This window comes from Pongo abelii, chromosome 19, assembly GCF_028885655.2.
Source record: "Pongo abelii isolate AG06213 chromosome 19, NHGRI_mPonAbe1-v2.0_pri, whole genome shotgun sequence".
Lineage (NCBI taxonomy): Eukaryota > Metazoa > Chordata > Mammalia > Primates > Hominidae > Pongo > Pongo abelii.
Window position 1 is genome coordinate 21,074,700 of NC_072004.2, and position 27,573 is coordinate 21,102,272.

The window sequence follows — 27,573 nt, forward strand, 5'->3', positions numbered from 1 at the left end:
GCTGGGCGTGGTGGCACGTGCCTGTAGTCCCAACTACTCAGGAGGCAGAGGCAGGAGAATCGCTTGAACCCGGGAGACAGAGGTTGCAGTGAGCTGAGACTGTGCCACTGCATTCCAGCCTGGCAACAGAATGAGACTCCATCTCAAAAACAAAAACAAAAACAAAATACAAAAATTAGCTGGGCAGCATGACATGCACCTGTAGTCCCAGCTGCTTGGGAGGCTGAGGCAGGAGAATGGCTTGAACCCAGGAGGCAGAATTTGCAGTGAGCCGAGATCGCGCCACTGCACTCCAGCTTGAGCGACAGAGCAAGACTCCATCTCAAACAAACAAACAAAAAAGCACCGGGCACAGTGACTCAGCCTGTAATCCCAGCACTTTGGAGGCCAAGGCAGGCGGATCACAAGGTCAGGAGATCAAGACCATCCTGGCTAACACAGTGAAACCCCATCTCTACTAAAAATACAAAAAGTTAGCTGGGTATGGTGGCAGGCGCCTACAGCCCCAGCTACTCGGGAGGCTGAGGCAGAAGAATAGCGTGAACCCGGGAGGCGGAGCTTGCAGTGAGCCGAGATCGCCACTGCACTCCAGCCTGGGTGACAGAGCGAGACTCCATCTCAAAAAAAAAAAAAAAAAAAAAAGAGGGCATCTCTTTACTTCATATACTGCTAGACTATTTGAAGTGTTTTTATACTGAAGGTCATTTACTTTTGTAATTTAAAAAAACAATAAAGTAAATTTTTTTTTTTTTTTGAGATGGAGTCTCGCTCTGTGGCCCAGGCTGGAGTGCAGTGGTACAATCTCAGCTCACTGCAAGCTCCACCTCCCAGGTCCACGCCATTCTCCTGCCTCAGTCTCCCAAGTAGCTGGGACTACAGGCGCCCGCCACCATACCTGGCTGTTTTTTTTTGGTTTTTTTTTTTTGTATTTTTAGTAGAGACTGGGTTTCACTGTGTTAGCCAGAATGTTCTCCATCTCCTGACCTTGTGATCTGCCCACCTCGGCCTCCCAAAGTGCTGGGATTACAGGCGTGAGCCACCGCGCCCGGCCAATTTTTAAAAGTCAAAATAACATGAGTAGGTGGTTCTCTCCAGTAAATTCGGATGCCTAGAAGCAGAAGTAGAGAAAACGGCACCATGATACAAAGCAATAGAAAAGTAAATGACAAGCCAGACAACTCAAAGAAAAATTCCTGGTTTCTTTTTTATTTTAAAGTGACACTTTTTAAAATTTTTTTAATTTTTTTTTTTTTTTGAGACAAGGTCCCGCTCTATTACCCAGGCTGAAATTCAGTGGTGTGATGCTGGCTCACTGCAACCTCCACCTCCAGGGTTCAAGCGAGTCTCCTGCCTCAGCACCCCCCCAGTAGCTAGGACCACAGGTGTGCACCACCACGCCCAGCTAATTTTTATGTATTTTTTTCTAGAGACGGGGTTTTGCCACATTGCCCAGGCTGATCCCAAACTCTTGGACTCAAGCGATCTGCCCAGCTTGCCCTTCCAAAGTGCTGGGATTACAAGCATGAGCCACCGCACTTGGCCTAATTCCTGGTTTCTAAACCCAAATCCTCACATCTCTCTGCTATATTCTTAATTCATTCTCCACCCCTCCGGCAATTTCTATGGTTTATCTCACAGGAAAAGAGAAAAGAAACATTCCTACAATTCTTGGGTTTATTTCCCTTAGGCTTACCTGGTACTGGACGGCCTCAGGGCATGACTAAGTAGGGTTGGAATTATCATTCACACTTTGGTGAGAGGGTGGTGTTAACATGGAAAAAGTGGTTTGCTCAAGATCCTAAATTGAGATTGCTAATAACAGTACTCTAAGCTCACATTTCCTTACTGACATCTATGGCTCTTCCTCTTAGATCATTTCTTAGTCCCTTTAGGCTGCTAAATTTTCATAACAAACTACCATAGACTGGGGGGTTGAAAACAGAAATGTATTTCTCACTATTCTGGAGGCTGGGAAGTTCATCAAGGCACAGGCAAATTTGGTGTCTGGTGAAGGCCCATTTCTGGTTCAGACAGCCATCTTCTCACAATAAGCTTACATAGTTGAAGGAACAAGGGAGCTCCCTCTGGAGTCTCTTATAAAGGCACTAATATCTCATTTGTGAAGGCTCCGCCCTCATGATCTAATGAGGCCCCACCTTCTTTTTTTTTTTTTTTTGAGACAGAGTCTCACTCTATTGCCCAGGCTGGAGTACAGTGGCGCAATCTCAGCTCACTTGCAACCTCCACCTCCCGGGTTCACGCCATTCTCCTGCCTCAGCCTCCCGAGTAGCTGGGACTACAGGCGCCTGCCACCACGCCCAGCTTATTTTTTGTATTTTCAGTAGAGACGGGGTTTCACCTTGTTAGCCAGGATGGTCTCAATCTTCTGACCTCGTGATCCGCCTGCCTTAACCTCCCAAAGTGCTGGGATTGCAGGCTTGAGCCACCGCGCCCAGCCGAGGCCCCACCTTCTAATACCATCACCTTGAGGGACAGGATTTCAACATATGAATTTTGGAGGGACATGAACATTGATTGACACCATAGCAAATCAAGTTCTACAAAACTTCGAGATGCAAAATACAATATATGAAAGCCAATTCTGGCCAGGCACGGTGGCTCACACCTGTAATCCCAACACTTTGGGAGGCCGAGGCGGGCGAATCACCTGAGGTCAGGAGTTTGAGACCAGCCCGGTCAACACGGTGAAACCCATCTCTACTAAAAATACAAAAATTAGCTGGGTGTGGTGGTGCATGCCTGTAATCCCAGCTACTCGGAAGGCTGAAGGAGAACTGCTTTAACCCAGAAGACAAAGGTTGCAGCGAGCCAAGATCGCACCACTGCACTCCAGCCTGGGCAACAGAGTGAGACTCCATCTCAAAGAAAAAAAAAAGCACACAAAAAGAAAGCCATTTCTAGCTTCCTGATCTAACACAAACCCAATATAGGTTTGTGGAAAAACTCTCCTTCAATGTGTATCTCATTAATACTAATTACACCAAAGGTTGCAAAAATATTCAGAATATATAATACAGATTTATAAATTTATAAATTGATTCTCACCTAATCTGACCCTGATTTTCTGTAATTCTTCAAATTCCCCAAGTCCTAACTCTTTTTAACGGTCTTACAGAAGACTTCTTCTGTAGATATCCTCAAAAACAGGTTAAGAGTCTCGGATAGCTGGTTGGGCTTTCTGGAAAATAAGTTGAGTCCCTACATTATCCCTTTGTACATAACTAAGTTCCAGAGATCAAAAATATAAATATGAAAAAATGAAACCCTAAGTACTAGATGAAAACATGGGGAATCATTTTCATAAGCTCAGGGTAAAGAAATCTTCCATAATATGAAACCTAGGGGTCATTAAATAACAGGTTGGATAAATTCTACCATGTAGGAACTTCTATATATTAAAAAGAGACAGGCAGGGGCATGGTGGCTTAAGCCTGTAATCCCAGCACTTTGGGAGGCAGAAGTGAATGGATCACGAGGTCAGGAGTTCAAGACCAGCCTGGCCAAGATGGTGAAACCCCGTCTCTACTAAAAATACAAAAAATTAGCTGGGCTTGGTGGCAGGTGCCTGGAATCCCAGCTACTCAGGAGGCTGAGGCAGTAGAATCGCTTGAACCCAGGAAGCAGAGGTTGCAGTGAGCTGAGATCACGCCACTGTACTCCAGACTTGGCAACAGAACAAGACTCCATCTCAAAAAAAAAAAAAAGAGGCTAGGCCAGGTGCGGTGGCTCACGCCTGTAATCCCAGCACTTTGGGAGGCTGAGGCGGGCAGATCACCTGAGGTCGGGAGTTCGAGACCAGCCCGGCCAGCATGGTGAAACCCTGTCTTGGGCCGGGCTCGGTGGTTCACGCCTGTAATCCCAGCACTTTGGGAGGCCGAGGCGGGTGGATCACGAGGTCAGGAGATCGAGACCATCCTGGCTAACACGGTGAAACCCCGTCTCTACTAAAAATACAAAAAATTAGCCAGGCATGGTGGCGGGCGCCTGTAGTCCCAGCTACGCGGGAGGCTGAGGCAGGAGAATGGCGTGAACCCGGGAGGCAGAGCTTGAGTGAGCCGAGATCACGCCACTGCACTCCAGCCTGGGCAACAGAGCGAGACTCCAACTCAAAAAAAAAAAAAAAGAAAAGAAACCCTGTCTCTACTAAAAATACAATAATTAGCTGGGTGTGGTAGCAGGTGCCTGTAATCCCAGCTACCAGGGAAGCTAAGGCAGGAGAATCACTTGAACCCGAGAGGCGGAGTTTGTAGTGAGCCGACACTGTGACATTGCACTCCAGCCTGGGCAACAGAGCAAGACTCCATCTCAAAAAAAAAAAAAAAAAAGGAAAAAAAGTCTAAAATAAGACCCCCCCAAAAATACCAAACAAAATGGGAAAAATATCTCAAAACATGACAAAGAGCTATCAACTCTGATTCCTTCTTGTTTACCTCCTACAGTCCAAGTGCCCAAGTCCTACCAATTCTATCTCCTAAACATCTCACTAATCTGTCCAGGCCTCTGTCTCCATTGATATTATCATTCTTTCTTACCTAGATATAAATAGCTCTTTCTTTTTAATAATGGTATACACTGAGCATGGTGGCACAAGCCTGTAATCCCAGCTACTCAGGAGGCAAAGGCAGGAAGATCGCTTAAGCCCAGGAGTTAGAGGCTGCCGTGAGATATGATGGCGCCACAGAAGAAATGCACTCCAGCCTGAGTAACAGAGTAAGACCCCATTTCTAAATAAGTATTTAAAAATAAAAATAAATGTACAGTTCAATGTGTTGTGACAAATACTTACACCTACGTATCTACCCTGCCAATCAAAATACATAACAATTCCATCACCCCAAAAAGTTCTCTCATGCCCCTTTCCCATCAGTCCCTGGGACCAAGAGGCAACCTCTGTTCTGATTTCTATCACCCTAGCCTACTTCTGACTCTTCCCAAAATTTACAAAACAGAATTATACTGTAGCAGTATATGGCATGTTTCTTTTTCTCAAATAATGTTTGAGGCTGGGCGCGGTGGCTCATGCCTGTAATCTCAGCACTTTAGGAGGCCGAGTCGGGCGGATCACAAGGTCAGGAGATCGAGACCATCCTGGCTAACACAGTGAAACCCCGTCTCTACTAAAAATACAAAAAATTAGCCGGGCATGGTGGCAGGTGCCTGTAGTCCCAGCTACTCGGGAGCCTAAGGCAGGAGAATGGCAGGAACCCAGGAAGCGGAGCTTGCAGTGAGCCGAGATCGCGCCACTGCACTCCAGCCTGGGGGACAGAGCGAGACTCCGTCACAAAAAAAAAAAAAGAGTTTTAAAATTTTTTATAGCCGGGCACAGTGGCTCACACCTGTAATCCCAACACTGGGAGGCCAAGACGGGCAGATCACCTGAGGTCGGGAGTTCGAGACCAGGCTGGCCAATATGGCGAAACCTCGTCTCTACCAAAAATACAGACATTAGCCACGCGTGGTGGCGGGGCGCCTGTAATCCCAGCTACTCAGGAGGCTGAGGCAGGGAGAATCGCTTGAACCTGGGAGGTGGACGTTGCAGGGGGCCAAGATCACAGCATTGCACTCCAGCCTGGGTGACAGAGCAAGACTCTGTCTCAAAAAAAAAAAAATGTTTTGTATGTCCCTATTACAACTTCTGATACTACAGCTTCTGAGTTTCTTATCTTGATTTAAAATGTCTTTCCATCCCTTGGATTGCACAGTCATTTAAATATTATTCTGAGACTGTTATTGTTTACTTTATATATTTAAGCCTTTAATTCATTTGGAAATGATTTTGGAAAATGATGAGAATGGTGTTCCAATTCTATTTTTTGTCAGATGTCTCAGTTTTATGAGCACCACCTATTAAATTAATCATCTTTTTCTTGTGATACTAAAAATTACCAAGAGGCAGATATTTAACCAGGCCACTGACAATCACACAGTTATGTATTCCTAAGTTAAAGTACTTATCTCATGCTCAGAGTGCTCTAGGAGATTTATCTTTTGAAAAATAAAAACGCTATCACCTCTCCTGCTTTTAAAACTCTTCAATAGCTTTGTACTGTCCTTAAGATAAAGATCAGATCTGGCTCCTGCTAACCTCTCCAGTATCATCTAACACTATGCTCTGGCTCTCATTACTGTACTCCAGACACACTAGCCTTCTTCCAGTTCCTCAAACTCAGTGATCTCTCCTGTCAGTGAGGACAGAAGAGATCTTCTTTACAGAAGGCTTCATCTCCTTGGGAAACTTACTTTATTTTCTCCCATTAACCCCCACCTAGCCTTCTCCCACCCATCCCTCAATCTCTACAGACATCATTTCCCCAGGAAGCCTTCCCTTGTCCCATTTTCCTAGGCCCCATATTGTTCAAACGTCGCCAACAGCTCTTCCTTACAGCACTTGGCACACTTGGAAATAGTAACTATTGGCCCGGGTATAGTGGCTCACGCCTGTAATCCCAGCACTTTGGGAAGCCAAGGTGGGCAGGTCACTTAAGCTCAGAAGTTTGAGACCAGGCTGAGCAACATGGTGAAACTCCATCTCTACAAAAAATAGAAAAATTAGCCAGGCATGGTGGTGCCTGCCTGTAGTCCCAGATACTTCGAAGGCTGAGGTGGGAGGATGGCTTAAGCCCAGAGGGTGGAGGCTGCAGTGAGGCGTGATCATGCCACTGCACTCCAGCCTGGGCCAGACAGCCAGACCCTGTCTCGAAAAAGAAAAAAAAAAGAAATAGTAACTATTTGCTTAATGTCATCTTCCCTAATATCCTGTAAGAGTTCCACAATAAAAAGGACCATTTCTACTTTGTTCACCACTATACTCCTGTACATCTCATTAACTAGCTCAAGAAATACTAGTCACAAATAAATCAGTAAGAAAAATGAACACAACCTATGCATCATAGGACAGCAATGGGAACGTCACAGAAGAAATGTAAAAAGACAAATACAGCAAAAAGATGACTGATACCCTAATGATTTAAGAAAAAAAAATACCAGCTGGGTGCAGTGGCTTACATCTGTAATCTCAGAACTTTGGGAGGCCGAGGCAGGTGGATCACTTGAGGTCAGGAGTTCGAGGCCAGCCTAGCCAACATGGTGAAACCCCATTTCTACTAAAAATATAAAAATTAGCCAGTTGTGGTGGTGGGCGCCTGTAATCCCAGCTACTTGGGAGGCTGAGGCAGGAGAACTGCTTGAGCCCAGGAGGCAGAGGTTGCAGCGAGCCAAGATCGTGCCACTGCACTCCAACCTGGGCAACAGAGTGAAACTCCGTCTCAAAAAAAAAAAAAAAAGAAAGAAAAGAAAAGTAATAAAAAAATTAGGCTGGGCATGGTGGCTCACGCCTATAATCCCAGCACTTCAGGAAGCCAAGGCAGGAGGATCACTTTAGTCCAGGAGTTCGAGACCAGCCTGGGCAACACAGTGACCTCATCTCTATTAATTAAGTAAATATAATTCAAAAATGTTTTTAAAGATATTTTCCTAGTGTGAGATTATAAAATTTTTTTTTAAAAAGGTCACTACTGGTTAAAAAGAACTAGTATAGGCTGAGTGCGGTGGCTCAGGCCTGTAATCCCAGCACTTTGGAAGGCTGAGGCAGGCAGGTCACCTGAGGTCAGAAGTTCAAGACCAGCCTGGGCAACAAGGTGAAGCTCCATCTCTGCTAAAAATACAAAAACAAAATTATCCACCTGTAATCCCAGCTACTTGGGAGGCTGAGGCAAGAGAATCACTTGAACTCAGGAGGCAGAGGTTGCAGTGAGCCGAGATTGTGTCGCTGCACTCCAGCCTGGGTAACAGAAAGAACTGGTATAATCCTTTAAAAAATAGCTAATATCTTTGACCAAGCAATTCCACTTCAAGGAATTTATTCTATAGGAACACTATAAAAACACACAAAGATATATGCATACATCTTTCTCTGCAGTAATGTTTCCAATAGGGAAAAAATAGGAACCACTCCAAATAGCCATAATTCGGTGGTTTTTTAAGCTACAGGACTCACTCTGTCACCCAAGCTGGAGTACAGTGGCTGGTGGTGCAATCACAGCTCAATGTAACTTCAAGTTCCCGGGCTCGAGCGTTCCTTCCACTTTAGCCTCCCAAGTAGCTGGGTGAGATTACAGGTATGTGCCACCGCATTTGGCTAACTTTATTTTTTGTAGAAACAGGGTCTCACTATGTTGCACAGGCTGGTCTTGAACTTCTGGCCTCAAGCAACCCTCCGGCTTCAGCTTCCCAAAGCACTGAGTTTATGGTGTGAGCCACCATGCCTGGCTCATAATTGGGTTTTAAGTAAATTATCATTTAGCCCTACAATACTATACTGATTATGAAAAGGTATTTAAGATACATTAAGCTTAATAAAACAAGTTGCATTTCTGTACAAACACTACTAATTCTCTCAAAATCAAAAGCTTTAAAAACTAAGTATAAATGGTTATAGATTGATATATGTATTTAGAAAATTCTAAAACAAATATACCAAACAGTGGTTATCCCTGGGAATTGCCATCTCTTTTCTAATTTACCATTCAATTTGATTATTTTAACTGTGGGCATATATTACTTTTGGAATTAGAGGGAAAATGCATTTCTTTTTAAGTGTCATCTAAACTGAAAGCTGATTTTTACAACATCAAAAGTTCTCAATTTATAAACTTCAGACAGATAACCAAAACTAATGGTCAGTAAAAATGACATTCACTTCAAGTTGATAGTTACTGTATTAGTTCCTAAACATACTGTACCCCTTGATGAACAATTTGAATCAATAAAACAAATATAAAGTATTAGGTCAAAACTCTGTTTATTTAATAGCCAAATACTTAAGACGTTTGATTAATACTTCTTTTTTTTTTTTTGAGATGGAGTTTCCCTCTTGTTGCCCAGGCTGGAGTGCAATGGCGCGATCTCGGCTCACTGCAACTTCCGCCTCTTCGGTTCAAGAGATTCTCCTACCTCAGCCTCCCGAGTAGCTGGAATTACAGGCATGTGCCACCATGCCCAGCTAATTTTGTATTTTTAGTGGAGAAAGGGTTTCTCCATGTTGGTCACGCTGGCCTCAAACTCCTGACCTCAGGCGATCCGCCTGCCTCGGCCTCCCAAAGTGCTGGTATTATAGGCATGAGCCACCGCGCTTGGCCTGACACTTCTTAAATTTGTTTTTATAAATTAGTTTCAAAGCATTGGTGGTTCAGTGGTAGAATTCTTGCCTCCCACGCAGAAGACCCAGGTTTGATTCCTGGCCAATGCAGCTCCCAACTTAATCCCAGCTATTCAGGAGGCTGAGGCAGGAGAATCCCTTGAACTCAGGAGGCAGAGGTGCAATGAGCTGAGATTGTGCCATTGCACTCCACCCTGGGTGACAAGAGCGAGACTTCTTCTCAAAAAAAAAAAAAAAAGAAAAAGAAAAAAAATTAGTTCTAATAGTATACCATGTACAAAATAATACAACATTTGAATGCAGTCATCCTGAAATTCCTGATTAACAATTCACATTTTTTAGTATGTTCTCCCTAATGATACCTCATTCTATAATCAAAGCTGGTACTAAAAAATACTTTTCATTCTGATAGAAAATAATCTAAGCAAGGCCGGGCATGGTGGCTCATGCCTGTTATCCCAGCACTTTGGGAGGCCGAGATGGGCGGATCACGAGGTCAGGAGATCGAGACCATCCTGGTTAACAAGGTGAAACCCCGTCTCTACTAAAAATACAAAAATTAGCCGGGTATGATGGCGGGCGCCTGTAGTCCCAGCTACTCTGGAGGCTGAGGCAGGAGAATGGCGTGAACCTAGGAGGCGAAGCTTGCAGTGAGCCAAGATCGTGCCACTGCACTCCAGCCTGGCCAACAGAACGAGACTCCGTCTCAAAAAAAAAAAAAAAAAGAAAAAGAAAATCATCTAAGTATACTTTCAAAACAAAACCTACTCTGCAATTGCCAGGGTTTTCTGTATCTCTCCAAGATTGGGCAACTAAAGAGTTAACATTATTTAACAGTTTTTGTACTAGGCACTGAGTTGTACCACTTGGTGCCCTCTATCTACAGAGACTAAGACAAACTATACAAACAGCAGTGAGGAGAACCAACATTTCAACTAGGGACTGAGAGATGAGTTTAGTTTTGACTTAAAAGGTTTCTCCCCTTTTCATGCTGCTTTGAATTTCTCAAATGAAGAAACGAATTACAGCTATCTGAACAGGTAACAAAATATACTCACTGCATTCACATATTCCATGGATGGAAGTTTAAATTGTAAATTTTTTGGAAAGCAATCATACTCTACAATCAAAAATTTTAACACTGTGCATGCTATTTGACTTGGTCTTTCCAATTAGAAATTGAAGTTAAATAATCAAAAATATGTTCAGAAAGTATACATAATTCTTACAGCATTTTTCTGTTAGAAAAAACTTAAACATCCTTTTTCTTTTTCCCCCCCCCCCCCCGAGATGGAGTCTGGCTCTGTCACCTAGGCTGGAGTGCAGTGGCACGATCTCAGCTCATTGCAACCTCCGCCTCCCAGGTTCAAGTGATTCTCCTGCCTCAGCCTCCTGAATAACTGGGATTACAGGCGCCCGCCACCACGCCCAGCTGATTTTTGTATTTTTAGCAGAGACAGAGTTTTGCCATGTTGGCCAGGCTGGTCTTGAACTCCTGACATCAGGTGATCCACTTGCCTCAGCCTCCCAAAGTGTGGATTACAGGCGTGAGCCATCGCAATCGGGCAAAAAAAGTTAAACATCTTATAACACGAGTTTAGTTACTTTGTGTTATGATATGACCACATGAAAAATGACAATTTTTTTTTTTTGAGACGGAGTTTCGCTCGTTACCCAGGCTGGAGTGCAATGGCGCAATCTCAGCTCAATGCAACCTCCACCTCCTGGGCTCAAGCAATTCTCCTGCCTCAGGCTCCTGAGTAGCTGGGATTACAGGCACCCACCACCATGCCTGGCTAATTTTTGTATTTTTAGTAGAAATGGGGTTCCTCCGTGTTGGTTAGGCTGGTCTCAAACTCCCAACCTCAGGTGACCCGCCTGCCTCAGCCTTCCAAAGTCCTGGGATCACAGGTATGAGCCACCGTGCCCAGCTGAAAAATGACAGTATTTTTTAAAAAGTAAATATACAACAGCCCATTTGTCTCACCCCACTAAAACTAAACATATTGAAAGCAAAGACTTTGTTTTATTCACTGCCTGATTCCTAGCACTCAGAACAATGCCTGGCACATAATAGTCACTCAAAAACTTGCAAAACAGGCCGGGAGTGGTGGCTTACATCTGTAATCCCAGCATTTTGGGAGGCAGAGGCAGGAGGATCACCTGAGGTCAGGAGTTCGAGACCAGCATGGCCAATATAGTGAAACCCTGTCTCTACTAAAAATACAAAACTTAGCTGGACATGGTGGCAGGCGCCTATAATCCCAGCTACTTGGGAGACTGAGGCACAAGAATCACTTTAACCTGGGGGGGCAGAGGTTGCAGTGAGCCAAGCTCACACCACTTCACTCCAGCCTGGGCGACAGAGTGAGACTGTCTCCAAAAAAAAAAGCTTGTCAAATGAATGAATTTGAGTAATGCAAGTGAATACAGAAGAGGTTTTAGCTAGAAATACATATGTAATAGGATCACATAACATATACATTTACCTTACCCGAATTCAACTGTCCAGACTAAGCAAAAGAAAGAAATTACGTAAATCACGCATGCTGACCTGCCCTGGAGTGACAGTGGAGAGACAACCAGAATCGGCTGTTCCCTCTGGGAGTCTCAGGTCCCCACAGCTCTCACATGGTATCACACTAGCTACAAGCGATTCTAGTTTTTGGTTTTTTGTTTTTTTTTTTTAAGAGACGATCTTGCTCTGTTGTCCAGGCATGACTGCAGTGGCAGGATCACAGCTCACTGCAGCCTTCAACTCCTGTGCTCAAGTGACCTTCCTGCCTCAGCCTCCTGAGTAGCAAGAATTACAGGCTCAAGCCACCACACCCAGCCTGATTCTAGCATTTAAAGGATTGTTTAACATAATATGGCCCTAAATATAAGCCAGCTACTTCATCTGGTGCTACACCCAGAAAACAGCAATTTTCTCCAATGCTGAGATCTGAAAAGGATTTCCAAGAGTAATTTTGACTATACGGAAATTTTGCCTTAGTGGATGACTTTAGAACCTACTTCCCATTCCAAATAAAATGCAACTCTACTGCATGCCATAGCATACACAAATATATCTATAACCTATAATCATAGATATAACTGGGTGATGAACATGCATAGTGTCCTTGTTTTAAATTTATTTTCTAATATTTTTTCAATTTACAAATATTGCTTTCATAAGAAGAAAAAGCTCTATGTAGGTCATGTGTAGTGGCTCACATCTGTAATCCCAGCACTTTGAGAGGCTGAGGCAGAAGGATCCCTTGAGCCCAGGAGTTCAAGACTAGCCTAAGCAACATAGACCCTATCTCTACAAAATAAAAAAAATGTTTTTTTTTAAAAAAAAAACTTCTATTTAGGCAGGCGCAGTGACTCACGCCTGTAATCCCAGCACTTTGGGAGGCTAAGGTGGGAGGATGACTTGAGGTCAGGAGTTTGAGACAAGCCTGGCCAACACGGTGAAACTCCATCTCTACTAAAAACACACACAAAAAAACTAGCCGGGCATAGTGGTGCACACCTATAGTCCTAGCTACTCGGGAGGCTGAGGCAGGAGAATCACTTAAACTGGGGAGGTGGCGGTTGCAGTGAGCCGAGATCAAGCCACTGCACTGCAGCCCAAGAGACAGAGTGAGACTCCGTAAAAAAAAAAAAAAAAAAAAAAAAGCTCTATTTTTAATAGTCCTTTCAACATTCATCAGAGAATGCTAGATCTGGTATCAATATTCCTCTACTTCACCTAAAACAATGCTACACCTATAGTATATTATCAATTGTTAATAAACTTATTCATGCAGCATATTCTTTCAGCCTATTACTCTGTTCTGTTTTAAACAATTTCTTAATTCAGGAACATGTAACTCAAGCTATGCATCTTTTCAACAAGAATTAAGGTCATTTTTATTTCTATTAAGAGTCACTTAAATCTGTATGAAATTTAAAAAATTTTATTTTAATTTTTAAAAATTTTCAAAATAAGGTACCTGAACATCATAGAGTGCTACAATATTTTCATGCTGAAGTTCCTATTAAGAAAATTGAGAATGAAAAATATGTAAGTATTCTAATGACTTTACTATATTTTAATATGTAAATAAAATTAAAGTATACACATACACTTCTAGTATTATATTAATAGACTATAAAAATTCAATTAAAGAATAAGAAATGTGCCTGATCAAACAAAAAGCACATTATCTCACTGAAAGAAAATATGATTTTTAGCTCAAAGAGCTACAATTCTTAAAAAAGAGCTCTCCACAGGAAGCAGTTTTGAGGAAATCGGGTGTTAAATGAGGGTTCCACGCTTGTATTAGTTTGGAGAACACTAGGTTAAGTACTTTGAAACAAGTTTCTTCATTGTAGAGTTTTTCAGACTTTCTTTAATGAGCCATAGGCTTTGTGAATCTCCAAGAAGTATTTAGCAAATGGGGTTTCCCAGACTTACTTAACCATCTTCTCAAACCATCCCACTTAGATAACACTGGTTGTGAGTGATCTAAAAAGGCCACCTCCAAGGAATATAACTTTCTTCAATTTAAAGAAAGACCCCAAGCGCCCCTACTCTCCCCAAAAAACTTAGTAGTAACATGAAAGGGGACAACAGGAGAGGTAAAAACAATGTACAAGATGGGTCTGCCTGGCCCTCTTCTCAAACAACAACACAGTCACTAGGAAAAAGAGAAATGATGAGAAGCTAAACTCAGTCTTCACAGAATCCCTCTGAGCTTTCGTTCTTAAAAATAGCTTCCGAGTACTCAATGTTTTAAAAAAGTGAGCATGCAAAAAGGAGAGCAACAGTTGAAAATTCTCAAACTTGGACCCAACTATCAAAATTGAAAAGGATGGCAGCATGTACTCATTTAAATTAAGTTTTAACCTTATATGAATACTACTACATAAAGTAACATACCTTTAAGATTTTAATTTCCTTTCCAAGCAGTATTTGTGATTTTGACAAGTTCTTTTTATTAATACTTTTAATAGCTACCTCCCAATCAGTTTTCTGAAAAGGAAAAACAGTGTTACTCCTAGATACCATTCCACATAAATAACAGAAAAAAATTTACAAGCGCAAAGGCGTTTTTGGCAAATAAATGTACGGCATTGGGGAAAAATGGAAAAGAACCTGTATTTTCAATAATGGGAAAGTGATTTCATAAATTATAGTGTAATATGCCAAGGTCCTACAACACAACTTCTAAAAATAACAAATATGAAGTCCACATAGTAACTAACATTAAATGAAAAAAGAACAGTTCACAACCACTTCAAAGTTATGGACAAATGTAGAAATAAACTTGGAAGGTGATACAGTTAATTGAAAAGTTATTTGTTAGCCTGGAAGGATTACACCGTGCTTGAGTTCTAAATTATTTTCCTAATAAATGAAAAGTAGGCCGGGCGCCGTGGCTCACACCTGTAATCCCAGCACTTTGGGAGGCTGAGGCGGGCGGATCGGATCACCTGAGGTCAGGAGTTCAAGACCACACTGGCCAACGTGGTGAAACCCCATCTCTACTAAAAATACAAAAAAAAAAAATTAGGCGGGCGTGGTGGCGGGCGCCTGTAATCCCAGCTACTCAGGAGGCTGAGGCAGGAGAATCGCTTGAGCCCGGGAGGCAGCGGTTGCAGTGAGCGGAGATCTCGCCACGGCACTCCAGCCTGGGCGACAAAGCGAGACTCTGTCTCAAAAATAAATAAATAAATAAATAAATAAATAAATAAGAAAAGTAGCATTACTTTATCCGATAAGCAATAAAGTCAGCCCACTTTTAACACGCCCCTTTGGCAACAACCAGAACTGCCACACCCTTTAAGATTATTTCCACTTCCGATATGCCTTTCCAAATTCTTTAGATTCTAAAATCTCGTGTAACTGTACTTGCGAAACAGCAAAGGCTTAAAAAAATTTTTTTAAGGCTTAAACACGATTTCATGTTCAAGGTGATTGAAAATGAATTGTCTAACCACCTTTCTCACCCGGAGCTCGTCTATCTGACTCCAGGGGGGAAAACGGTGCGAGGGCTCTTCGGGGTGCAGGGGACCAGTGCTGGGAAAGGTGACACCTCCCAGGCTGAGAAAGCCTGAGGCTAACGGGACATCCGCCCATTTTCCGCTGGGTCTGTAATATCAACCTCAAAAGTGACCAGCCCTGGGCACGGGGAAAAAAACCAAAGGTCCATTAACGCCCAAGCCTCGAGTCTGCACGGTGCAGTACAGTCTATTTTGGGTCCAGGGTAACCTGGGTGCAAAGGCTCCTGCGGGCGGCCCGCGGGGTGGGTCCCGGGCACACAGGGGGATCAGCAGCAGCCGGTCGGTAGGCGGAGCGCTGCCAGAGGCTTGGGCCTCACAACAACCCTCACAGGACCAAAACAAACCGCGAAACGGGCTGCGCGCACAATAGCATACCCGGGCGGCTAGCCGAGTCGGGGGGTCTCGGCTCGCGGCTGCGCCAAGTTTCAGAACTACCTAGCCCCCTGCCTGCCGCCCGGGGCCCGGCCTCGCCCCGGCCGGCGCTCACCTGGCGGTGCCGCCCCCGGAAGACCACGGCGAAGGCCCCGTGTCCCACGAGATCCCTCTTGCTGTACTCGAAGTCGCCCACCACCTCCATGGCCGCGCCCCCGGGGCACACAGCGGACGGGCGGGCGGCGCAGTGCGGCGCAGGTATCAGCACCGCGGGTCCGCGGGCCCGGAGCGCGACAGCGGGCGGCGGGTCTGGGGCAGCCACAGCCCCGGGCCCGGGCGGACTCTCATGCCGAGAGACCGGAGCGGAAACGGGGGAAGCTGCCGCACGGAGCCGGGGTCAGCGACGCCCGGCCCGGCCCCTGCCGCTCATGGCCCGGCCTGCCGCCGGCCGCGGGCTGTCTGGCGAAGCGGCCTCGGCGCTGCCGGGCCAGGGGCGCCGTCACCGTCACTGTGCGCGCCCAGAGCCGCACACGCGCTCTGAGGCAGTGAAGGGCCCGGTACTCTCCATCCCCAGCTCGTCCGGCCTCCTCGGCCCTCCCCGCTCGGGGCGCTGCTGCGGCGGCGGCAACCGCCGCCCTAGAAGCCGCACCGCCGCGGCCCCGCGCTTCCTCGCCTCGCGACGGCGCCCAACGCCCTCACGCGCGCTACCCGCTCCCGCGCGACTGGCTGCCCTCCGCGACGTCCGCGCGCCTTGAAGGCCGCAGCGCCAGCTGGCTCCCTCCGCCGGGGAAAGGAGTGCGGCCCGGGCTTGGCGCCCGCAGCTGGACAGATCCTCCGCCGCTGCTGAGGCGGGGACGAAGGGCGCGACCCGCTGCGGCCACAGCGGGTTACGGGCTGCGGGCTCCGTTCTGGGCCTGGGGAGCAGATTCGAGCCGACCACGTCCCGGGCTCCAGGCCGCTGGGAGGCGGACTTCAGAGAAGCGGGTCTTGAACCCCAGCTGCAGGCAGGACGGGATGGATTATCTGTGCAGGGTAGACCCCCAGATTCCTGCCAGAGCAAAGGAGCAACTGCTACTCCAGGCTTTGCCCGCTCCCTGGAAAACCAGAGTTCACGCTGCCAAACTGCCGGCCTTCGGACGCCTCTTGGGGTTTACTCGCTCAGCATCCCAAGAGGGACGGTGACAGGCAGGATTCTGCACCTTTTGGGGGTCCCTTGACTGCGAGAAGCTGGTGACAGCTCAGGGCCCTCTTCGCAGAGAATCGCTTCTGCACACCGACTCAGGATCGCCCACGTTTTCAAGGCTCTCCTGGGGGCTCCCAGTGTCAGGCTAGTTTGACCTCGGGCTTACTTCACATGGCCGAAGGGAGCTTTCTTTTCTACCTGATTGTTAAAGCTGTCCAAGTGACAAGGAACAGATTGTCAGGTTTCCCGCAAGGAAGTGTCTTATGAAACCATTTAATAAACAATATGCTTGAAACTATCATGGAAAACGCAGGCTCCACACTTGAGTGTGTGTTCGGTTGTATAGGGTATGTGCTTTTGGGGTCTCTCACCACCTCGACTGCCACTGCATGTCCCTGCAAGCTGATCTCTGAACCGTGGCAGAGTCAGCTCCAGGATTCTGAGAGAACCCTCCTTCCTCACACGCTCAAAACGTAGGGCCCTGAGTTTCTGCTTCTGCTACTGTGCACGCTTACGTCATCCTGTCCTTACTTACATCTGGCCCAGGTGGTTGTGTTAGACACTGAAAATCTGGAGCCTTCAAAAGTTGACAGCAACTTAAGCAAGTTTGCACATACACCCAAAAATGGATGGAGGTTATTCCTTACCTCACTGAAAGATTCTCTACAGTCTATTTTTTTCTTTACTTTTTTTTTTTTTTTTTTTGAGACAGAATCTTACTTTGTCACCCAGGCTGGAGTTCAGTAGCACAATCTTGGCTCACTGCAACCTCTGCCTCCCAAGTGCAAGTGATTCTCCTGCCTGAGCCTCCCAAGCAGCTAGAATTACAGGCACGCACCACCACGACCAGCTCATTTTTGTATCTTAGTAGAGATGGGGTTTCACCATGTTGGCCAGGCTGCTCTCAAACTCCCGACTTCAAGCGATCAGCCTGTCTCGGCCTCTCAAAGTGCTGGGACTACAGGTGTGAGCCACCGCACCTGGCCACATGAAGGTTTTTTGTTTGTTTGTTTTTGAGACAGAGTCTTGCTCTGTCGCCCAGACTGGAGTGCAGTGGCGCGATCACAGCTCACTGCAAGCTCTGCCTCCCGGGTTCACGCCATTCTCCTGCCTCAGCCTCCCGAGTAACTGGGACTACAGGCACCCGCCACCACGCCCGGCTAATTTTTTGTATTTTTAGTAGAGACGGGGTTTCACCGTGTTAGCCAGGATGGTCTCGATCTCCTGACCTCGTGATCCGCCCGCCTCGGCCTCCCAAAGTGCTGGGATTACAGGCGTTAGCCACCGCACCCGACTACATGAAGGTATTTTTAAGAAACCTCCAATAGGCCCTTCATTTGGACATGCGTGTCCTGTATTCACAGGCGAAACATGGGCCCCACAGACATATCCATTTGAAAAGCAAAATGTGCAGGATTTCTGACCTCAAGGGTCAGAAAAGAAGTGGGGGCAGGAGGCAGGGGTTGCTTTGCTAAAAAATGTTTAGTTAGGACTATGTTGGTAGCAAATAGCAAACGTCAAATGTGATAAAGTGAAAAATAAAGAATGTAGATAAAGATACAGGTGTGCTTCTCAGAGTTCAAAGTTGGGCTTTAAAAGCAAACTACCCGCAGAACCAGGATCTCAAAGAGAACTGCCTTCCGTCTGTGCCCCTGCTTTGTTCTCTTGCCTGAGATCTCCTACATGGTGGCAATGGCAGCCCCAGTCTCCAAACCAAATTTTTTTTTTTTTTTTTTTTTTTGAGACGAAGTCTTGCTCTATCGCCCAGGGTGAAGTACAGTGGTACGATCTCGGCTCACCGCAACCTCCGCCTTCCGGGTTCAAGCGATTCTCCTGCCTCAGCCTCCCAAGTAGCTGAGATTACAGTCGCGTGCCACTGCACCTGGCTAAAATTTATTTTGCATTTTTAGTAGAGGCGGGGTTTCACCATGTTGGCCAGGCTGATCTTGAACCCCTGACCTTAGGTAACCCGCCTGCCTCGGCCTCCCAAAGTGCTAGGTTTACAGGCGTGAGCCACTGTGCCCAGCCACCAAATTCTTAAGGAGGGGATTCTAACTTCAGCTGGGTGCTGGGCCCTGAACAATCATCAGAAGCCAGGAGTGGGACTGAGGAAGGCAGGATCACGTAACTATGGCTGCCCCCAGCACAAGCCTGTGGGTGTTCTGAGTCCCCAGAAGCAGGGGCCACATAGGCACCCCAGGAAGTGTTCACCGTGGGTCAAATTTAGGCTTCATTTGAGAACGGAGGCCAGGGTAGATTTCTAGTTTACCTCTAAAATCACTGGAAATTGCCAATTTGATTCATGTTCATTGTTCTTAATTTGTCCTGTGTGTGCATGTGCATGTGTGTCTAAACATGCTAAACTGTTGAAATGTTTCAATACCAGTTAGTAAATAGAATAACAGTAACTGCAATGAGAGGTAAAATTAATTACTAATATAGGCCAGGCGCAGGGGCTCACGCCTGTAATCCCAGCACTTTGGGAGACTGAGGTGGGTGGATCACCTGAGGTCAGGAGTTCCAGACCAGCCTGGCCAACATGGTGAAACCCCTTCTCTACTAAAAATACAAAAATTAGCCAGGCGTGGTGGTGTGTGCCTGTAATCCCAGCTACTCGGGAGGCTAAGGCAGGAGAATCACTTGAACCCGGGAGGCAGAGGTTGCAGTGAACCAAGATCGCACCATTGCACTCCAGCTTGGATGAGAAGAGCAAAAATCCATCTCACACACACACGCGCGCACACACACACACACAAATTAGCCAGGTGTGGTGGCATTCGCCTGTAATCCTAGCTACTCGGGAGGCTGAGGCAGGAAAGTTGCTTGAACCCAGGAAGCAGAGGTTGTGGTGAACTGGGATCACACCACTGCACTCCAGCCTGGGTGACGAATGAGACACTGTCTTAAAAAAAATTAATTACTAATATAAATTCTAATATAAACTGTTTAGTTTCTCATCCAGTGCTATAGAAATGTTCTGATGATAAAAGATATCCTGTGAAAATAAATGTGAGAAATATTCTGCTGGGCAGGGAGACATTCCAAGATGCAGGAGAATAGCTAGTTTATTATTATTTTCAAATTACATCATTGCTATTCCTTCTATTTTGGTTCTATTGTATCTACTTTGATGACATTGCTGATGCTTTGAAATTCTTGTGAATAGTTAGGGTGCAGTGCTTTGATATTTATAAATGCAAGAATTTACAATAAAATATGAAAAATAAGCACATAAAAGGAAGCAATAACAAATTTTGAGTATGTTTTTTAAAGTTTTAAAAAATACCATAATAACAAATCTTCTGAATAATAAATATAAGTTTTCTGAAACTATATCAGTAATAAAGTTCAGCCTAGGAATATTTTGATGCAATGCGAAAAACAAACAAACAAACAAAAACAGCAGGGAGCATCTTTTTATATTGTGCAAAAATCAGTATAAAATTTGGCCGGGCGCAGTGGCTCACACCTGTAATCCCAGCACTTTGAGAGGCCAAGGCGGGCAGATCACGAGGTCAGGAGACTGAGACCATCCTGGCTAACACGGTGAAACCCCATCTCTACTAAAAATACAAAAAATTAGCTGGGCATGGTGGCGGGCGCCTGTAGTCCCAGCTACTCCAGAGGCTGAGGTAAGAGAATGGCGTGGACCCGAGAGGCGGAGCTTGCAGTGAGCCAAGATCGCGCCACTGCACTCCAGCCTGGGCAACAGGCAACAGCCTGGGCAACAGACTCCGTCTCAAAAAAAAAAAAAAAAATCAGTATAAAATTTGCATCTCAGGTCGGGCTCAGTGGCTCACGCCTGTAATCCCAGCACTTTGAGAGGCTGAGGCAGTCGGATCACGAGGTCAGGAGATCGAGACCATCCTAGCTAGCACGGTGAAACCCTGTCTCTAGTAAAAATACAAAAAATAGCTGGGTGTGGTGGCAGGCGCCTGCAGTCCCAGCTGCTAGGGAGGCTGAGGCAGGAGAATGGCGTGAACCCGGGAGGTGGAGCTTGCAGTGAGCCAAGATCGCACCACTGTACTCCAGCCTGAGAGACAGAGCGAGACTCCATCTCAAAAAAAAAAAAAAAAAAAAAAAAAAAATTGCATTTCAGGCCAGGCACAGTGGCCCATGCCTGTAACTCCAGCACTTTGGGAGAATGAGGCAGGCAGATTGCTTGAGCTCAGGAGTTCAAGACCACTCTGGGCAACACAGGAAAACCTCATCTCTACAAAAAATAAAACAATTGACCAGGCCAGGCACGGTGGCTCACACCTGTAATCCCAGCATTTTGGGATTACAGGCATTTTGGGATCATGCTGAAAATGCTCTATTCTTTCTAAACCATACAGTAGATTCTGTTGACATTTTGAAGTGCTTCCAGATAGCTGAACAGGTGGAGGTTCCTGGAGGGTGCTGTGCCTGGAGAGGACATAGAAGCTCCATGCCCCTTCCCACATGATCACTTGAGGTCAGGAGTTTGAGATCAGCCTTGTCAACATGGTGAAACCAGAAGAAGACAACTCTAACATTGCTTGGGGTTGCAAAGTTTTCTGGAAGAAAGTCACGTTGGAGAAAAGTCTTGAAAGATGTATCAGAGCCTGCCAAGTAGGAAAAGTGAGTGAAGGGAGCGTGTTCAAAATGTGGCATTGTGGGAACCAGTGGGCTCTTTGGCATAACAAGAATATAAGGTACATGGTTGGATGGGTTGGATAGAATAGTGGGAGACGGGGCTGGGAAGTTAGTTTGGGACCTTATCCAGGAAGGTGCTAGAGGCCCTGCCAACTCCTACTTCCAGGCTGTCTGATAAGGTCATGTCCAAAAGGACTATGAAAGGGGATCGAGAAGAAGCTGGGTTCCCCAATTCTGTTCACCACACTGTTGTCCATAGCTCTTACTTCCTCATCTGGGCACTGGTGAGCATGTGTCTTAGATGAACAGATGCACAGGTCAAGGCATGTGGGAAAAGGCATGGAGCTTCTATGTCCTCTCCAGGCACAGCACCCTCCAGGAACCTCCCCTGTTCAGCTATCTGAAAGCACTTCAAAAATGTCAACAGAATCTACTGTATGGTTTAGAAAGAATAGAGCATTTTCAGCCATGATGGATTTACTTGAACTTCAAAAAAGAATAAGACTGGCCAGGCACAGTGGCTCATGCCTATAATCCCAGCACTTTGGGAGGCCGAGGTGGGTGGATCACTTGAGGTCGGGAGTTTGAGACCAGCCTGGCCAACATGATGAAACCCTGTCTCTACTGAAAATACAAAAATTAGCCAGGTGTGGTGGCGCACACCTGTAATCTCAGCTACTCAGGAGGCTGAGTGGGGAGAATCACTTGAACTCAGGAGGCAGAGGTTGCAGTGAGCCAAGATGGCACCATTGCACTCCAGCCAGCCTGGGTGACAGAGCGAGACTTGGTCTCAGAAAAAAAAAAAGGAATGAGACCAATGTAGATGTGCCATTGCAATCTAGATTTGAGCTCCCTCTTACTAAGCAAAGACCCACTGAAATGACAAAACCACTGTCCTTGGTTGGGTTCTCTGAAAACAGATGCTGACCTGGACTTGAGGTACAGATGATTATTACGGATTAACACCAGGGGGGAAAAAATGGGGGCTGGAAGCAGAACTGGACAGAAGAGGAAGAACTGTGATGCAGGCTCGACCATGCCTAACCTCCTCAGCAGAAAGCTCTGGAGCAGAACATCAAAGTTGTCCCGCATTGAGCCAAAATGTCGTGCCTCACTCAGCAACCTGGTGGGGCCACCCAGGCCCCCTGACAGGGCGGTGAGGCTGCTCTGCTGCTGAGGCCAGGAAGAGTTGACTGCTGGACGTTTACTGTGCTACCACAGCCTCGCAGCATGTCCATCCTCCAGGGAAGGTCTGGGCAGCATGTCCCCAAGGCTACTGCAACAACTTTCTGGAACACTTGGAAGTCAAGCTGTAATTTTCTACCATTATCAATGCCACATCTATTATTTCACATTAAAATATTTTAATAATGTACTTAAATGCAAATTTTAAGACTTTAAAGATTGTTTAGTGCGTCTTGTGAATTATGTGGAACTAGCAGAAAAAATATCTGAAAGCATCTATTAAATTTTTTTTTTCCTGTGACTCGACCTGGCGTGTAATCACAGCACTTGGGAGGCCGAGCTGGGTGGATCACCTGAGACCAGGAGTTCAAGACCAGCCTGACCAACATAGTGAAACCCTATCTCTACTAAAAATACAAAAATTAGCTGGGTGTGGTAGCGAATGCCTGTAATCCCATCTACTCGGGAGGCTGAGGTGGGAGAATCACTTGAACCCAGGAGGCGGAGGTTACAGTCAGCTGAAATCACCCCACTGCACTTCAGCCTGGGAGAAAGAGCAAGACTCAGTCTCAAAAAAAAAAAAAAAAAAGCAAAGCAATCCATCCTGATTTAGAAAGTTTAATAAAAACTGTAACATGGGAGTGGCTAAATAATAAATAAATGAAACTTTTTAAGGGTCTGGTTTTAATAAATGATGTATAATAGAAAATTCAATCTTTTCTCTCTTTTTTTGGGGGGGGAGGCTGAGGCATGAGAATCGTTTGAATCCAGGAGACAGAGGGCCACCAGGCCCAGCTAATTTTTTTTTTTTTGTCTTTCTAGTAGAGATGGGAGTTTCACCATGTTGGCCAGGCTGGTCTCAAACTTCTGACCTCAGGTGATCCACCCACCTTGGCCTCCCACAGTACTGGGATTACAGGCATGAGCCACTGTGCCTGGCCAAAAATTTCTCTTTCTTTTTTTTAAATCAAGTTCTCACTCTGTTACCCAGGCTGGAGGGCAGTGAGTGGTACAATCACAGCTCACTGCAGTCTTGACCTCCTGAGCTCAAGCAGTCCTCCCACCTTGGGTAGCTGGAAGCACAGACGTGAGCCACTGTGCTGGGCTAATTTAAAATATTTTTTTAGAGATGGGGTCTCACTTGTTGCCCAGGCTGGTCTCAAACTTCTGGGCTCAAGGGATACTCCTGCCTCAGCTTCCCAAATTGCTGAGCTTACAGGTGTGAGCTACCACACCTGGCCAATTTCTGTTTTTAATTTCTGATATGTTATGCATATGTCAATAGGTCTAGCCTACATAAACCAAGCTCTTTGGGATTCTCAAAACATTTTCAGGGTGTGAAGGGTTTCTGAGATGAAAGTTTTGAGAACTGCTCCACTGGTCCAAGCTCAAGCTAGTGCTGGAAGAGGCCAGGCTTCATCTACACTGTGCTGTTTGCAGTAAAGTAGGTTCACTTCCAAATTGTGCCACATCCTGGCTGTAGGACCTTGGGCTTTCCTTCACCTCTCTGGGCCTCTGTGCCATCTGTAGAAATGGAGATGCTGATGTTTAGTGACTGCTGGTGGCAGACAGAGATAGAGACAAGTTCACTGACTTGTGAAACATTGGTGGGACAGTCAGGAGGTCCTGATGATGTATTAGGAAGATGAGAGTAAAGAGTTGGTGGCCGGCAGCAGTGGCTCACACCTGTAATCCCAGCACTTTGGGAGGCCAAGGAGGATGCATCACCTGAGATCAGGAGTTCAAGATCAGCCTGGCCAACATGGTGAAACCCCATCTCTACTAAAAATACAAAAATTACCTGGGCATGGTGGCACGCGCCTGTAATCCCAGCTACTTAGGAGACTGAGGCAGGAGAATCACTTGAACCCAGGAGGCAGAGGTTGCAGGAGCCGAGACCGTGCCATTGCACTCCAGTCTGGGCGACAAAAGGGAAACTCTGTCTCAAAAATAAATAAATAAATAGATAAAAATAAAGCATTGATTTTTCTGATTTATTACGAAGACAGACCTATCTCATGACATTATTCCCAAGGCTATTCTTTCCATGCAGCCCTCAGTTCCTCCTTAGAGGAGTCTGTAATCAGGAAGACTGATTTCTGGCTGTTGTGTAATTGCTAACACTGGGAAACTAATATTTCCCTTTTTCTCCCCACTGTGGTGAGAATTGCTGAGCTGATATCTTCCCCCAACTCAAGAGGAAGTGAACGCCCTGCCCTGCGCGGGGGGCCCGAAGCCATCTCCTCTGCCTCTCGGGGATGTGGTCGGGATCTTGCCCCAGGTCAACCACACGGCACACACATGCCCACATGCCACGCCTCTCGGGGACGAAGCTCTTGGAGGCTGCCAGCCTTCTTCAAAGGAAGGAAGAAGCAAAACCCACCGGCAACAAGAACTAAAACTGTGTGTGTGATCTCAGTGCAGACATAGAAGAGACATCAGTAGAACCCTGAGACACACTGTGAGGCCAGCCCACAGCGCTGAGCCTTGATAGCGAGGGGGTCATCCTGAGAAGCTGCAGCCCGTGTCCTCCCTAAGGCTTCACAACAGGACGCCTGCTCTAGAGAAACCACCTCAGTTGGGATGCAGAACTTGGCCTGGCAGGTCCATGAACCTGATTTCATGAGCACCCAGAGATCAGGGTGAGAGTCTCTCTCAAGAGGAGTTCACATGAATCACAATCCTAGAGGCTGTGACATATATCCCAGAAGCCGAATGTATTGATTTGTGAGGGAAAGGTTCAGCTGTTAAAAACTAAACCAGAAAAAGCATTTGACAAAATCCAACATTCATTTCTGATTAAAGGTGAACTTCTCCCAACTTTGACATCTGTCCAAACCCATAGTACGTCTATCACCAAGAGTAAACACTAATGTAAAAACCCTCCTGTAAACAGTGGACTTCAGGTGATTAGAGTGTGCCAGTGTAGCCTGATGGATTGTGAGCAATGCAGCACTCTGATGGGGGATGTTGACAGTGGGAAGACTGTGCATGCAGTGGGGGCAGGGAGTGTGTGGGAACTCGCTGTACTTTCTGCTCAATTTTGCTGTGAACCCAAAACTGCTTTAAAAAGTAAAGTCCTAAAAAATGCTCAGCACCACTAATCATCAGCAAAATGCACATTAAAACCACAATGAGATATCATCTCACACCAGTCAGAATGGCTATTATTAAACGGACAAAAAATAACAGATGTCGGTGAGGCTGCAGAGAAAAGGGAACTCTTCTATGCTGTTGGTAGGAATGTAAATTAGTACAGCCTCTGTGGAAAACAATGTGAAGATCTCTCAAAAACTGAAAATAGAACCATAACGTCATTCAATCCAGCAATCCCTCTGTGGGTATCTACCCAAACGAAAAGAAATTAGTGTATCAAAGGGATACCTGCACTTGTATGTTTATCGCAGAGTTATTCACAATAGCAAAGATACAAAATCAACCTAAGTGTCCATCAACAGGTGAATGAATAAAGTGTGGTGCATATACACAATCGAATATCATTCAGCCATTAGAAGAATGAGATTATTGGCCGGGTGCGGTGGCTCACGCCTGTAATCCCAACACTTTGGGAGGCTGAGGAGGGTGGATCATGAGGTCAGGAGTTCGAGACCAGCCTGACCAACATGGTGAAACCCCATCTTTACTAAAAATACAAAAAAAAATTCACCAGGCGTGGTGGTGCGTGCCTGTAATCCTGGCTACTCAGGAGACTGAGGCAGGAGAATCGCTTGAACCCAGGAGGCGGAGGTTGCAGTGAGCAAAGATTGAGCCACTGCCCTCCAGCTTGGGTGACAGTCTCAAAAAAAAAAAATGAAATTATGTTTTTGTCAGCATCATGGATAGAAATGGAGGTCAGTCATTATCTTAAGTGAAACAAGCCAGGTGCAGAAAATAAAATACTGCATGTTCTCACTCATAAGTGGGTACTAAGAAATGTGTGCACATGGACGTAGAGTAGAATGCTAGACAATGGAGACTCAGCAGGGTGAGGAGCTGTGAGGGGGAGGGGTGGATGATGAGAAATTAGTTAAAGGGTACAATGTACCTGATGGGTGCACTAAAAGCCCTGACTTGACCACTAGGCAATCTATGCATGTAACAAAATTGCGCATGTACCCAATACATTTGTACAAATTGAATGAAAGTAACTAAAAAGATAAAAATAAAGTCTTTAAGAGGAAAAGAGTAACCCAGATTATGTTGTTCTTTGTTAAAAACCCTACAAAGTCCTCTCATCCAATCAAGGGAAAGTCCTTACAATAACCTGCAAGAGCCTTCACTATCTGGCCTGTTTCCCGTGTGTCCACATCTCACGTCACCTTCCCCCAGTTTGCCTGGCCTCCTGCTTCAGGGCTCCTAAACATGCTGTTTCTTCCTCTGGGAATGCTCTCACTCTATCTGCAAGGATCACACCCTCACTTCCTTCAGGTCTTTACTGAGATGTCACCTGCTCAGTGAGGCTATCCCTGGCCCCCTTTTGTCAAGTTGTATTCCTCCCTCTACAATTCCTATCTCGCTTTCCAGGTTTCATTTTCTCCTTCGTACCCATCACCAGCTAACATCCTACCTAGTTTGTTTGTTTGATGGTCAGCTTCCTCCACTAAAGAATACATTTCTTGAGAACAGGGGTTTTGTCAGTTATTTCTATTATTATTTTAATATATATATTAAAATTGTAAATATGAATATAAAATACATATATTACATATATGTATATGTACTTCAGAGAGAGAGTCTCACTCTGTTGCCCAGGCTCTGAACTCAAGTGATCCTACTGCCTTCTCCTCCCAAAGGGTGCCAGGATTACAGGCTCAAGCCACTGCACCTGGCTACTTTGTCAATTTTGTTCACTCCTAAATACTTGTTGAACGAATGAATAGATGAACTGTCTGGTGGGCTAAAATGCTGGTAACAGTAGGTAGCTCCTCACATACCCTCAGCTCTGCAAAGCCACCTGGGAAGCCATAGCTTCAGGGGTACTGAGTAAGCTGGAATCTGAGCCCAG

The 27,573-nt window shown here is 45.7% G+C and overlaps 1 protein-coding gene and 1 non-coding gene across 6 annotated transcripts in view; one reads left to right on the forward strand and one right to left on the reverse strand.

Moving 5' to 3' along the window:
- Positions 1–16,308, reverse strand: part of ULK2 (unc-51 like autophagy activating kinase 2) — a 107,018-nt gene extending 90,710 nt beyond the window's left edge. For 2 of the 5 annotated variants that reach the window (XR_008515311.2, XM_054536295.2), the window contains exons 1-3: positions 15,699–15,988; positions 14,088–14,180; positions 13,159–13,200 (exon numbers count right to left, since the gene is read on the reverse strand). Coding sequence is in view for 4 of the 5 variants with exons in the window: in XM_054536295.2 (XP_054392270.1) it covers positions 13,159–13,200; positions 14,088–14,180; positions 15,699–15,788 (225 nt within the window). In the remaining variant the exon portion in view is untranslated. Of the gene's footprint in view, positions 1–13,158; positions 13,201–14,087; positions 14,181–15,698 lie in introns of all 5 variants that reach the window. The other 3 variants (XM_024241516.3, XM_024241515.3, XM_063718430.1) reach the window with 2 other exon arrangements.
- TRNAG-CCC (transfer RNA glycine (anticodon CCC)) lies at positions 9,198–9,268 on the forward strand. The gene has a single exon. It is a non-coding gene; the product is annotated as a tRNA-Gly (tRNA).
- Positions 16,309–27,573: the final 11,265 nt, after the last annotated feature.